Source organism: Leptonychotes weddellii, chromosome 8, assembly GCF_054177405.1.
Source record: "Leptonychotes weddellii isolate Sample4059 chromosome 8, ASM5417740v2, whole genome shotgun sequence".
NCBI classification, from domain to species: Eukaryota; Metazoa; Chordata; class Mammalia; order Carnivora; family Phocidae; genus Leptonychotes; species Leptonychotes weddellii.
Genome location: NC_138376.1, coordinates 50,897,265 through 50,912,732, shown reverse-complemented (window position 1 = coordinate 50,912,732; position 15,468 = coordinate 50,897,265). Strand labels below are relative to the sequence as shown.

The 15,468-nt window shown below is 35.2% G+C and overlaps 1 protein-coding gene across 5 annotated transcripts in view; it reads right to left on the bottom strand.

Annotated features, from left to right (window-relative positions):
• Positions 1-15,468, bottom strand: part of ADGRB3 (adhesion G protein-coupled receptor B3) — a 700,248-nt gene that overhangs the window by 67,103 nt on the left and 617,677 nt on the right. For all 5 annotated transcript variants that reach the window (XM_081828473.1, XM_081828476.1, XM_081828477.1 and 2 more), the window contains one exon: positions 1,153-1,303. In XM_081828473.1, the coding sequence (XP_081684599.1) occupies positions 1,153-1,303 (151 nt within the window). The remainder of the gene's footprint in view (positions 1-1,152; positions 1,304-15,468) is intronic.

Here is a 15,468-nt window from a genome sequence, read left to right as displayed (position 1 = left end):
TTAAAGATTTTATTTATTTATTTATTTGAGACAGAGAGAATGAGAGAGAGAGAGAGAGCACATGAGAGGGGGGAGGGTCAGAGGCAGAAGCAGGCTCCCTGCCGAGCAGGGAGCCCGATGCGGGACTCGATCCAGGGACTCCAGGATCATGACCTGAGCCGAAGGCAGTCGCTTAACCAACTGAGCCACCCAGGCGCCCTTCTCCAATTTCTTCTTAATGGCTTTCCCATTGGCCTGTGCAAAGAGCCCTAATGTATTAATCACACATGACAGAACCTTGCTGAAACCTGATGGATAATCTTTAAGTGATCTGGATCCTACTTTTTCCAGTATGAATTATTCTTTTATCGTAATAAGTCCACTTACTTGTAATTTTTTCAGACTCCATCAAACATCCTATTCTCTAGTCTTCTGGTATATTAGGTATTTTTTATGTATTTGACCCAAAATTCCCCATTTTTTTAGTTCGAGTCTTTTGAAACTCAAAGGCAAACATGACAGAATCCTGAGGTTTTCTGAAACTAGTTTCTTAAATTAATTAAACTAATTCTAATTAAACTAAGCTAATTAATTCTAATTAAACATTAGAATTGGCCTTATGAAAAACCCAGATCTTCAAGATGTCCATTTCATAAGGCAATTTGAGAGAAACTTTTCCTAATAAAGATAAGCAAATAATTAATTCTCAGTCTGTCAACAATTCTGTTTCTCTGACTAGCTGTGAGGTTTAATTCATTCTCTACATGACTTTCTTCCTGTGGCATGAATAGCTGTAGTCCTTAATTGCTTTGAGCTCTCTTGGAAGGGACTTCTCGAAGTTTTCTTATGGGGAGTACATGACTAGTGAACATGACAAGTACCTGTTTTGAGCCCTGAACATTTTAGAACATTTTGCATTTTCAGGACATATTAGCAGAGAACACTTTGCTTTTCTTACACCACTGCTTAACTGACTGGCTACGGGTCATCCAGTATTTACTCCTTTTTAAAACTCCAAATGCCCAAAGAATGTTAAAAAATGACCATATATATATTCCATATATCCAACTGAACACAAAGAAAAGTAGCCTGGGGATAATCACACTCTACAGCTTCATTATGTGTTCAAAGCCATCTTAACAAGAGCACAAAAGGGTATATTAATATGCTTACCCCATCCAAGGCACAAGAAACGTTTCCTTATAAGCCGTGTCCTAATTTTTCCAGTTACAGCCATATATGACTGCCACGCCTCAGTCAAAACCCAACAGAATGAAGCCAGGAAGAAAAAGTGCAAAAATGCAGTGGTGGTTGTGCAGATGCTCTGTGGAAACAAAAAAGACTCACACTGAATATGGGGGGGGGGGGGGTCATCATGTGTCCTCCAGGGGATTGTTAATCTTCAACTCATTGCTTTCATTTCAAATATCTACCTCTCCTGTGTGACAGAGTAATTATTTACAGAACTGAGAAACCCTGCAGTCTTTATGCTGTGTACAATATCTATGATAGGAAAAAAAATACGTCCTAATTCCATTTGCATGTTCAATTTCTTATGAGGAGAAGCCTGAATGTAAATTAAAACCCAAGGGAGATTACAATTACTACTTTACTTGAAATGTAATTATGGGAATGGTCCTATCTTTGGTTTAATTTAAGTTACAGACATCTTGCATAATTCTTTTGGCTACATTCTTTATCCTTCCATTTTAGCTGATAATTCTTTGTTGTTTTATCTGTATTGATGTTAAGATTACACCCCAACAGCCATCCAAAAGGAAAAACTACTTTTATACAAATGTGATATTCCTGGTGTAAGACCAAAGTATAAAATGAGATTTGGCTAACAGCCAAAATACAAAAATAACATATGTATTTTAAAGTCCTTAATACACTGTTCTGTATTATTACATTACAATGTGTGTCCTAATCAAATCATTTTGAAAAGTTAATCAAGTCACTAGCAGTACACAGCCATGATTTCACAGATATTTTACTTGATGCAACTTAATCATTCTGAACATGCTAACCATTAGTTACTTGTGACTCCTCCGCGAAGGGGAGAACCTTCATTTTGGTAAGGGCTGCTACTTATTTGACTACTGGTATAATGTCTTTGTGTAAATCTTGTTCAAATGCAAGTCTTCATCAATCAGAACCAGTAACTAAACTACCCTCTTCCTCTGTCAGTCTCTGTCTTGCTATTTCCAGAAATTGAAAAGAGCAAACACAGAATTAGAAAAAAAAAAAAACACAACTCATTAACAGAGAAATAAAAGTACAACCCCCATCTTCTCGCCTCCACTCCAGTATACTGCTAAGGCAGAATATCTTTTTAAAATTTTGGCCCAAATTATTCCTATTATTTGTTTATTCTGCTGAAATTTACCAGATGTTAATTTAGCTTTGTAGTTCTTTCCATCCTATAAAAAGAACTTTACCATGTTTATCTCACCAGCTTTTTTTTAAAAATGTTCAGAGATAATGTACAGAAGCTGAATAGCCCTGTGCTAGGCATATAGCATGTACTTCAACTGATTATGACCATAATCATCATTATTTTAAAAATAGTACTAAAAAAAGTGTTGCTGGTTTTCGGCATATGATTCCTTGTTTCATGTAGCACTTAAATATACTTAGTTACTTAGACTTATTCTCACAAACATGGCAACTTTCAGTATGATAAAGTCATGGAGTTCTAAAACCTTCTTCCTTATACCTTTATTCCTGCTTCAGGCATAATGTAGCTTTAACGAACTGTAATTCCTCCTGTACTCGAGACATTCAGACTTTTCTTCCAAGTTAAGTTTTAAATAACTGCAGCTGACTACTTTGCTCACTCCTGATCTGCAGTTCCTGATCCCAATTTGAATTTCAAAGATAACTCTTCCCTTTAATACCTGAAGACTAGTTACACTTTCTAATTCACCTGTCATTTCCTTCCACCAGTTTGTCTCACCCCAACTGTATGTGCTAGCAAAATTATTCCTTCTCCATTTTTAAACTTTCAGTATAAGGTTATATAAAACAATGTAAAAATGTTGAAATGTTAAAAGTTAAGTACTGGATGCACTGCAATTTTGTAAGAAATAATAAAATGCTCAATGTGTCAATACAGACTTTTAATTTGCTCTTTATTATGTTTGTTGCCTTGGGACTTCCTGATAACGTACTTTAATTTTAATAAAAATTGAAATACATCTAATTTGGGACTACTGACATTTATTTCAATAATTCATATCTCTCTGGACAAGAATATGGCCACAATGTGTGGAAAAAAGTATAGAATCTAGAGAAGTAAGAACCATTTCTATGAGCAATAGCATTCTACTATGATGAGATGAATATTCATATATATCTAGAAAGTGCTCTAACTATGAAGGAAAGCTGTCTCAACCTAAAGAATGTGTATATATGGACTAAAGTGGTCTAAAGTCACAAAACTAATCTTACATAAAGAGTATAACAAAATATATATTCCTGAAAAATAAAGGGAGATACATTTTACCTCATTATCATATGAAGAATCAGTATAAAATAATGAAACATACACAATTTTTCTACTGATATATTTGTTAAGCTGTCTTTTAAAAATACAAGTTATATAATAGCAATTTCCAAATAAACTCTTTTATTTTCCACATTTGTCATCTCAGTTTCCACAAGGGTGGCTATTCTAATGTACAGGGCTCAAGATTCTTTCATTTCTTCTCCCACATAACCTAAATCCCACATCAGCAACCCACAAAGATAAACCATCCCTTGGGTCCCCTCAGTACTAGAGATTTTTACACTTATAAATCTCAAACTCTGATTCACTTTTTCTATAAACAGGTTTATATCTTGTAATTTGTTTAATTTTCCAACTACTGGACTCACTGTCATGACCTCCAGATTTACAGTTTCTCCTTATTCACATGTGTCTACTTTTGACTCCCACAATAGCTGAGTCTTTTTTTTTTTTTTTTTGGTCAGAGAGAGAGAGTGAGAAAGAGACAGAGCACAAGCAGGCAGAGCAGGCAGAGGGAGAAGCAGACTCCCCGCTGAGCAAGGAGCCCGATGCGGGGCTCGATCCCAGAACCCTGGGTTCATGACCTGAGCCAAAGGCAGATGCTTAACTGACTGAGCCACCAGGCATCCCAACACAACAGCTGAGTCTTGACAGCTTGCCATTTCAAACCTGAGACTCACTAGCACCTCAAGCACATCATTCAATTCTTCTGTTACACCTGCCTTGCTGAACCTCAGTTTGGTCCTTTACAACTGATGAGCGTTGTTGACAGATATTACAAAACTTGAAAGGGTATGAACTTGGCAAACTGAGCACTGCTCCTACCTGTCACCCTCATGCATACCATTCACCCCAAATCCTTAGGGGCAACAGAAAAAGATTTCATGAAATAACTGGAAAGAAAATAAGTATAAACTGTAGTAGATTAGAGACTGTGAGAAATGCCTGAAAAACAAAACAGATGAGTACAGACTGAAGGATACCCCAGCTCAAAGCAAGGTATTAGAGATGAAGACATGGAAATAGGGGATTAAGATACATGGATGACACACAGTTCTAACATCTGTTTGAAACTACTTTCGGAAGGAAAAAATAGAGAAAATTTCAAGGAAAGGCAGCATTTAAAGAAAGATTATGGAAAAGCTTCTCAGAACGTCAAAGATCCTCTGGGCTTAAGGATAAATTGAAGATAAAACACACACACACACACACACACACACACCTCTCAATATGTTGTGATGAAATTTGTGAACATCAAGAATAAAAAGAAAATCTTAAAAGCTGTCAGAGTCAAAAGAAGGATTACTTACAAAGAAATAAGAATCAAATTGACATCAGATTCCTTGTGAGCAACCCAGGATATAAGAAGACAGTAGAATAATATCTTTAGCATTCTAAGGGAAAATAACTTTGAAGATAGAATTCTATACCCACCAAAACTATTATTCAAGTGAGAGGCAGAAATAAAGGTATTTTTAGAATTAAAGGAACTTTGAAGTTTACTACCTCAGGATTCTCTCTGAAAGAACTGCTAGACAATATAAACCAATAATAAGAAGAAGAAATCCAGGAGGAGGGAATGAGATAAAAGACATAACGGATAGCAAAGAGAGTAATAAAATACATCAAGTCTACATAAATGTTTATTTAAAAGCTTAAATATACATATTTTAATTTTTAAAATAGAACCACTTAAATATAAAATTCAAAATAATATAAATGAGGTGAGAGAAATGAAAGTTGCAAAGGATCAGGAGAAAATAAAAGTATGCTAAGCCTTTTGGTTATTGTTCTTCTGAGGAATATTAGAGATACTAATTAGCTCTAGATGTTAGAAAAATATGTTTGAACATGCATATTAACAATGCTAAGGTAACCACAAAAGGTAGAAACAAATAATGTATTTTATAAGATAGTAGAGGAAAAATAGAACGAAAGAAAAAATTTATCAGCCTAACTAATGGAAGGCAAAGGGACAAAAATAAACGAGAACATATGATAAATGAAAAAAAAATAACAAAAATAATTCCAAACATATCAGAAATTATAGAAATGGAAATGTTTTAAATTCATTAAAAGTTAAGAACTTTTATATTGAATAAAAAAATCAAAATCTAGTAATGTATTTATGAGCCATATCTCAAACTCAATGACACAGGGAAATTAGGAATAAAGAGATGAAAAGAGCTGTATTAAGCAAATGCTAACATGAAAAAATCAGATGTCACAACGTTAATGTTGAAAAAAAAGCATTAAAAGAGATGAAGGACTTTTCATCCTGATAAAAGAAGCAGGTCATAAAGAAGTTTCCAAAGGAACACGTCTTTATGAAACTAATAAGAATTTTTCAAAGTATGTGAAACAAAAACTGAGAAAACTACAAGAATAAACTGTCAAAACTAAGTTTATAATGAAAGACTTAATATGCAGCTCTCAGAAAGTCACAGGAAATTTGGGCTTTTTCCATTGTTCGGCTATTGTTGAAAATGCTGCTATAAACATCCGGATGCATGTACCCCTCTGAATTAGTATTTTTGTATCTTTTGGGTAAATACCTAGTAGTGCAATTGCTGGATCCCAAATGTCCATTGACTAATGAATGGATAAAGAAGTGGTATATAGTGGAATATTACTCAGCCATAAAAAAGAATGAAATCTTGCCATTTGCAAAGACATGGATGGAGCTGATGAGTATTATACTAAGCAAAATAAGTCAGTCAGAGAAAGACAAATACCATATGATTTTACTCATATGTGGAATTTAAGAAACAAAACAAATGATCATAGGGGAAAAAAAAGAGAGGCAAACCAAGAAACAGACTTGAAATTATAGAGAACAAAGGAATGGTTGTTACCAGAGGGGAAGTGGGTGGGCGGTTAAATAGGTGATGGGGATTAAGAGGTGCACTGGTTGTGATGAGTACTGGATGTTGTATGTACGTTGTATACCCAAAACTAATACTACACTGTATGTTAATGTGAATTTAAATAAAAACTTAGAAAAAAAGAAATATATCTCCTTATTAGAAAACCCAAGAGGATCTATTTTTAAATTGTTAGAAATAATAAGAAGAATCAACAAAGTGGCTAGATACAAGATAAATGCACAAAAATTACATTTCCTGTACACTGAGGTCAATATATAAAATTAATTTTTTCTATACACCATCAATATCCGTCGGAAAATGTAATACAAGATGTCTAATTAATTATGACAACTTTATCTCTCTTCTCCCTCCCAAACCATGTTAAAATTAACCAATTATTAAGCCACAGAAAAAAGAAAAGGCAGTAGACAACAGTGAACTCAAGATGTTGCCAATTCAGATGTTGAGATAAGGCATAACTGACTTAGAGTGACAGAGAACATTATCAGAGTGCTTATAGAATTGGGAGGCAGTGATGGAAATATTGATGGTAATGGACCCAATGCACCCTGCAGACCTTCAGAAGGTTTTAATACTTGGAAACAGTAGGGACCAGAAACAGAAGGAGGACTTTGCAAGGGGCTGAAAGAGAGAGAGGCTGTTGAAAATCTATATACAGAATAGCTGAAACTCTGTGTTTCCTCCCCAACTCAGTCAAGTCCTGTATTGTGATAGGGTGGGTTAGTCTCTGGAAAATTGAATGGGCTGGGTTCTAAACTCAAGCATTAGTCTCATTAATGGGTAGGCATATAAGGCAGATACAAGCATAAATATTAAACCCTAAGCACCCTCCTCTAATTTTCTCTTTACTTCTGTTCCCAGAATGCCAGCAGGTCAGAGATTAAAATTTACCCCAGAAGGGGGAAAAAATCTTCATATGCTGGCTCATCCTTCACTAACATACTGTGAAATCTACCTTTCATTAAGTCCATCTACCCATATAGAACTTTAAGTCAGTTTTTAGGGCCTTGCTTTTATATATGAATATACAGCCAATGATATTCAGATAATTGAAAAAATATTCCAACATGGAAAAAAGAAAAAAGGCCAAGAAAAGAAAAAGTGTGGGGGAGTGAGGAGAGACCACAGAGCTAACAGAAAAATAAAAACTTCAAAAACAGTCTAAATTCCTCAGAAACTGAGAAAAGGAATTGCACCTATGAAACAAAATCACTAGGGAAAGATTATCAGATGAAAGAAAAGGTCCTATTCATAATGACAATAGAAACTATAAAAAACAACTCAAATACATTTAACAGGAGCTTCATGTAGAAAATTTTAACATTTAATTAAAGGGCACAAAACAAGACACAATTAAATGGGAAAATATATTATGCATGTGAATTGGAGAATCAGTGTCATATAAATGTCAATCTTTCCCAAACTGATAAATATATGCAATACAATTCCCATCAAATTTTAACTTTTTTCTTTTAGTTTGATAAGCCAATTCTAAGTCATAGGGAAAACTAACTACAAAGAATAGTCCAGAGGGCGCCTGGGTGGCTCAGTCGTTAAGTGTCTGCCTTCGGCTCAGGTCATGATCCCAGGGTCCTGGGATCGAGTCGCACATCGGGCTCCCTGCTTGGCGGGAAGCCTGCTTCTCCCTCTCCCACTCCTCCTGCTTGTGTTCCCTCTCTTGCTGTATCTCTCTCTGTCAAATAAATAAATAAAATCTTAAAAAAAAAAAAAAAAAAAAAGAATAGTCCAGAAAGTCTAAAAAGAAAAAAAAAAAAGAAAGAAGCATAGATAGTCTTCCCAATGACATAAAACAGAATAATATGTAGTCAGATGATCACCATTCCTATTTTGCACAGGAGGGTTTGGAGAGACTGTTACTTGGTCAATATCTCATGGTTAATGAGTGAGGTGGAGGAGTTAAAACATGGTCTCTGAATCCAGGGCTTGTGTATTTTCTTAACTACCTCACACTGCTTTCTGACAGTATTTTTTGCACATCCATAGTCTAATCCTCATAATCTTTTTTATCCTCTCAACCTTCCTCCTTATTCCTAAATCAGATAACCTTGCCTTCACCATTACTGATGAGGTGCATATCTTCATATTTCCTATACTCCTTACCTTGAAATTTCTCCCTTAATTTCATCTACACCTTCCTCCTTTCCAAAGCAGGCCCTCCCCCTTCCAGGAGATGGTGTAATAGAGTTAAGAGATAGGTCCCTGGAGTGGCACTGGGGGTTCACACACTGACTGCTGCACTTACTGGTTGTTACTTAAAATCTGTGTGCCTCTCTTTTCTCATAAAAAAAAATGAGGATAATTATAGCATCTACCTCATAAGACTGTTGTGAAGATTAAATGGCATGATACATGTAAGTTTGATACATAGTAACCACGCTTGATCCTGTATTTGGTCAACTATATACTCTTCTCTTTTAGTTAGTTCCTATATACCTAATCTCTTAACCTACAAATCTGTTGAGATCTCTATCTTCAACTAACCAACAATCAACCTTCTTTTGATTGGTTTATTCACAGAGGTTCTCAGTGGATTGTTCTCTTTCCAATTGTGGTCAAATTTCTTGAAAGGTTAAGCTATCCATCAGCTTCTTTACTATATGTTTACACATTTTCTTTCCATCTAGCATCTTCCCTCAATTTCCCTCTTACAGGAATCACCCATGGCTTTCTAATTTCCAAATCTAGGATTTTTCTTTTTTTTTTTTTTTATTTGACAGAGAGAGACACAGCGAGAGAGGGAACACAAGCAGAAAGAGTCGGAGAGAGAGAAGCAGGCTTCCCGCTGAGCAGGGAGCCCGATGCGGGGCTCGATCCCAGGACCCTGGGATCATGACCTGAGCCGAAGGCAGACGCCTAACGACTGAGCCACCCAGGCACCCCTCTAATTTCCAAATCTAACTAATGTAATTTTTTCAGTTTCCCACAAAGATTTTGAACCTTAACATTCTCACAAGTTATGAGATTTTTACTGTAGGGTCTTTAAGGGTTTCCTTAGCTCTAAAATTCTACAATAGCATGAATACTGTCTAATTAAAAGTCTAACTGAGCTATTCATTTCTTCTTGAATTAATTCTGGCAATTTATATTTTCCCACAAATTATCCATTTCATTTATATTTTCCAATGTCTTATACTATATGATTGTATATAATGTTCTCATAAATTTTAAGAAATACTATTTTTTTGCTTCTAAGGTTGCTTATCTATGTTTCCTATTTCTTTATCAAAGATGTCTGTTTTACTAATTTATTTTAAATCTTAATGATTCCTTAAGTCCAACTAGAAAAATATTATTACATTAGTACTGAGATGAATTTCTTAAAGTGTAAAATATAATTATTTATTCTTTTCATTTGGCAGACTTTCAAGGATTCTAAGAAAAAAATACCATGTTTACCTTATTCCCAACATTCAAATAAATCAAAGGGTGTTAGCATTTAAAAATAAGCAATCATAAACTCCTATTATGTAAATATTTCAAAAAGCAAAAAGCGAAAATGATTTTGATGAGAGATATAGGATATAAAAAAAAAAAACTTCCATGGAATAGAGAATGCAGAGAAGCTTGCTTTTGCTAGAAATATGAAAAACAGAATTTTGAGATGAAACACTTCAGTAGAATATTTAGAAACTCAAACAGTATCAATATCTGTATACTTTAATTGCGGTATTTATGGGGAAATCAAGAGTTACCGAAGTTACTGCAACATTTAACAATCTTAGACGACCTGAAATCATTCCTCCATATGAAGCAATTCTTATTTGAATTTAGATAATTTCCTCCACTCTCACACTAATTTGTCTTTAATAAATAAATAGACAACATGATGACTATAGTTAACACTGCTGTATGACATACAGGAAAGTTGCGAGTAAGTCCTAAGAGTTCTCATCACAAGGAGAATTTTTTCTTGCTTTCTTTCTTCTCTTTTCATTGTAACTTTATGAAAAGATGGATGATGTTGGCTGAACCCGTTGTGACCACTTCACAATATATGTAAATCAAGCCATTATGCTGAATGTCTTAAACTTATACAGTGATGTATGTCAGTTATTAATAAAACTGGAAAAAATTATAAATATGTATATCTTGCTATTCATGTGGAATAAAACACGCACAAGACACATACAATAGAATTCTGAAATGCACCTGTAACTCCTTACAAGTGAATGACGCTATGGGAAGAAATTCTGGTTCATCATTATAGTGATTTTAAAGACAATCCTTTAAAGGTTGCATTAATAACTGTCTGTTTACCTTATTCAGAAAAAAATTATTTTTTACAGACTAAAAATAAATTACTGTGAGAGTGAAATAAGATAATGGATAAAAAGGGCTTGCACAAAGAACACATAACTTCACGTATAGTAAGTGCTCAATAAATAATAGCTGTTAATAAGGTCACAATTAAAAGCAAATACATGGATTTTTATTTGGCAAAACAAACATAATTGAAAATGTCTCAGACTACATTTTAATGCATGATAAAAAGCTAACTTATCAAGCACCTACTGTGCCTTAAACATCAATTTTGCAACAATGCTGTAAAATAAATATTTTATAAACGAGGAGATGCTCAGAGAGGTTAAATAACTTGTCTGAAGTTACATAAGCAGCAAATGAAGGAGCATATATTCTTTTCATTACAATATGTTGCCCTTGATTTTGCTGATATTTCTATTTCTATGGTTATACTATATCCTTTCAAGCCAGTGCAAATCGTTTTAAAATAGCAGGATGTAGATGGTAAATAAACAGATGCTATGATATACAAACAAAAATGACATTAAATGATTAGTTTTTTTTTTCCAAATCACAACGAAAAGAAGAATGCATCATTGGCTAACTGAACATGACCAAAAAAAAGAAAAAAAAGTCATCATTTAAAAGTATAGTTTTGGTTATGAAGATTCCATCAAGACATGTGCAAACGTAGTTTGAGGTTATCTGGATAGAGCACCTCAATCCCAGTGAGATGCCCAGTGGGCATTGTGACTATAAGCTTCATCATTTCATAAATTAAAGGTTTTATGGTATTAATTCAGTCAGAGTTTTCTGTTAATGTCACTTCATTCAACTTCCTTCATCCCATAGCTGCTGTGACATGCTGTATCAACAACGTCATTTGTAGACCACTGACAAATGTCTCTCACAGACCCAAATACTTAGCCTGTGCATTCTTCCTCTTGGATATAATGGAAAATATCAATAGAAGAGACTTTCTCTTGAAAACTCTTCTTTCACCATTAAAAAGTTGCAATACTTGCTTAAAAACTATGGCACAAAGCTATGATGAAGAAAGATTATTATCTCTCTAATCCATCTTTTTTGAAAAAAAACATTTTGGAAAACAAAAGAAGTTGCTAATATAAAGTCATGTATGATATGAAATAATGAATGAAGAAACATAAGCAGTTGCTAAATATGAGTACCTCAAACAGTAATAATTCTTATTTGCTAGATTTTTTTATAATTTTGTATTAAAATAAGGCAGTACTATTAAAAAGAAATGATAGATAGATATCAATAGAGATAAAAATCTGTTTCACAGACGTCAAAAATACGTATCTTGCAGAAAACATGTTCATATTTTGAAGACCTCGGGAAGTTTGTCACACGTAACAGGAAAATCTGAGTCTTTGAAATATGTCCTTTGGGAGTCCAGACATTTGTACATTGTACACAGCAGATGCTTCATTATACACTGTTATCTCCAGGCTTAGAAAAATAACAATTTTATTCAAAATTAAATATAATTAAGTCACTTGCTAAATAAGGCCAAGAGTTCAGCTAAAGCTCTACTAATAATTTAGAAATTTTAAAATGTGTTATAAGCGGGATGCCTGGGTGGCTCAGTCAGTCCTGCATCGGGCTCCTTGCTCAGCGGGGAGCCTGCTTCTCCCTCTGCCTGTCACTCTGCCTATCTGTGCTCGCTCTCTGACAAATAAAGAAAATCTTAAAAAAAAAATGTGTTATAAGCTCTAAGACATCTCTAAGAATTGATTTACACTGTGTTCTAAAACTGAAGAGAAAAATCGATTGCGGGTGGATTTATATCCTCTGGTGTAATTAAGCACCATATATGGTCACTCACAAAGGAATAATAGTAATGGAAATATAAAGTTGCCTTCAACTTGTATCAAGCAGAGCAAACAAAACTCTGTAGCTCTGTTGCTGGGGCTTCTAGACAAAGTATTTCTCTGAGGACCAGGAAGGCCAAGGAAAGTAACACTTTTATATCAAGAAAACATTTGTTTATTCTATTTATCAAGTTTAATCACCAGTCTGACTTGTCACAAGACTATTTCAATATGCAATGAAAATAGTTTTTGATTCAGAGGTGGCACAGTGTGAAAAGGTCCTAGCCTTCAGAGACAGGCTAGCATTTCTCAATCTTGGTTGCACAGTGGTATCACCTGGGGAGCTCTAAAACTTGTGGAACTATTAATGCTATCCCCTAAGATTCTGATCTAATCAGCCTAGGGTGGAGCTTCAGCATTAGCATTGTTAAGGCTCCCCAGGTGATTCTAATGTGCAGCCAGGGTTCACAATCAGCAACTTGAACAATCACAGACTCCTAGCAATGGAAGCTACCAAATGAGTGACCTCGCACAAACTATTTACTTCTCACAGCCTCAAAGTCTTTGATCTGTTGGATGACAGTTAAAGTATCTACTACATCGGGTTACCTTAAAATTACCCATAATAAATGCAAAGTGCTTAGTTTTCAGTGGGTTCTAAAAAGTATTAAACAATAATGACCATTCATATAAATTCTCAACCCATTAGAGTAACTTGAGTAACTTATCTAGTCTTAGCCAGTTCCTAAAGTTCTGGAAAGAGTAACGAAAATGGAGCCCTCTGCTAGGCATTCATATTTTAATTTAGAATGATGCTGGAACTGGGCGCCTGGGTGGCTCAGTTGGTTAAGCGACTGCCTTCGGCTCAGGTCATGATCCTGGAGTCCCTGGATCGAGTCCCGCATCGGGCTCCCTGCTCGGCAGGGAGCTTGCTTCTCCCTCTGACCCTCCCCCCTCTCATGTGCTCTCTCTCTCTCATTCTCTGTCTCAAATAAGTAAATAAAATCTTTAAAAAAAAAAAAAAAAAGAATGATGCTGGAACTGATAGACTTCTTTACAGAACCTGTTATGAAAACAGAATCAAATTGCTAACAATGAAGGGTGTGGGGGAACAACAACAACAAAAAAGAGCAAAACAGAGTAATGCTGGTCTTGATGGTATTCTGGAAAAACGCAGATTACCATTTGATCCTGTCCTCTGGATTTCTCCGGATACCGGACAGGAAACAGCTGATGTTAAACAACCACAGCAGTTGAATTATGCTAAATGTGATCACTGGGGCAGTTTTAGGACTCTGGATATGGTGATTTAGGGAGATCTCAAAGAACTTCTACTCCAAAGTACCAATGTCAACCCTGAGATTGGATAGTTCCATTTGTGCTTACCTTTCAAATCCCTTATTCCTTCTCTCTGAGCCACCCAACCCCAGATATTTCAAACCCAACATGTATAAAAATTAACTTTTCACCCTCCTCGTTAAGCTAGCTTATCCTTTTGTGTATTGACTTCATTGACCTCTCTATTTTTATGACCCTAGATGGGGCCATCACTCACTCTCTCCTGAACTATTAGTGACAGAGGGAGATTTCTATGAAGAGAGCACCCTTCTACTGGCCCTACCTCCTTTGGCAAGAATGAAGTGAAGCTCCAGAGCTAAGTATGACAAGATGTTCCTGTTCTTTCCCCTCTACAAGTTAAAAAAAAGAAAGGTCTTAGAATATATCTGGCATATACTAAGTCCTAAAAAAAATAGTAGGAGTCGTAGTTATCAGTATTTTTATAATTATTACAAGGGGAATTGGGTACAAGATTTATTTTTACAATGAGAAATACTAAAGTATGTTTAAATGTTAAGTGAAGAATCAAAGAAACTGAATCAGGAGAGAGAACTGTTTGCATCAAGTACAGAAGAAATCTGATAAAAATGAAATTTAAAGCACATGAGAAGAACTGGCCTTTGATAAGAAGAAAGTCCTCTCTTGATTTAAAACATGTAGCAAGGAACAAAGACTAGGTGAAAATGTAGATAAGGCAGCATACTTTGTGGTGGGAAGGTAACATGATGGCTACCAAATTCTCTTTGGAGTAGGAGTTGAGTGCATTGCTAAAGCTAAAGATATAGAAAGGAGATCAGTGGTTTGAATACATTTGAACAGACTGGAAATTCTCTTTGTTGAGAACTGGAAAACCAGATAACATGGAATTGCCAGGCAACACTGAAGCTACTCTGAGCTGAGTAATCATGCATTTATCAGGTCAAAACCAGAGACTATAGTACAGACCTCCCTCCATCCACCTCTGAAATCAATCATGAATTCAAGGCCCCTGCAAAAGTAAAGAAATACTGGTTTTGCTATTTTTTCTGGAGGGGTTTTCTCTGGATTCCTGTTTTAATGGACCATCTGGTACATGGTTCCATTTTCATCCCCCTTTGACTACTCATGACACACTCCTTACTACTATGCCTAAGAAGACATAAACCAGCTCTGTGGAAACAATGGAAGCTACTACCAAGAACAAATCAAGTTTTAGTCCATTGGTTGGGAAATGCTGAAGTCACAATGTAACAAATCCCTTGTTCTGAAGCAAGATTGAAGAAGTGTCTCAAGCTGCTGCTTATCTTTTAATAAACAATTACCTTTAAAGGTTTAGAACCCTATCAGGCTAGATTCTGTTTCTCAGCAGGTGGAACAGATGACCATGGTCAGAGTACTATAATCCAGATTGGACAAAAATAACAGATGGCCAAAACACACTATTTCTAGTATCATTACTTTTATAAGCAATGGCTATAAATACCTATTTGGAAGACATTCATTTATTGGAAAAGAACAGTTTAGTCCAGACAAACCATAAGTGATCTTTTTCTTTACCATGTCTTAAAAGGTTGTATCACTGAAGAATTTAGGGTCAAAATATTTACTGAGTACCCAGTGTATGAAAAATCCTGTCTGAGGCAAGTTTTAAACATTTTACACAAAACCATAA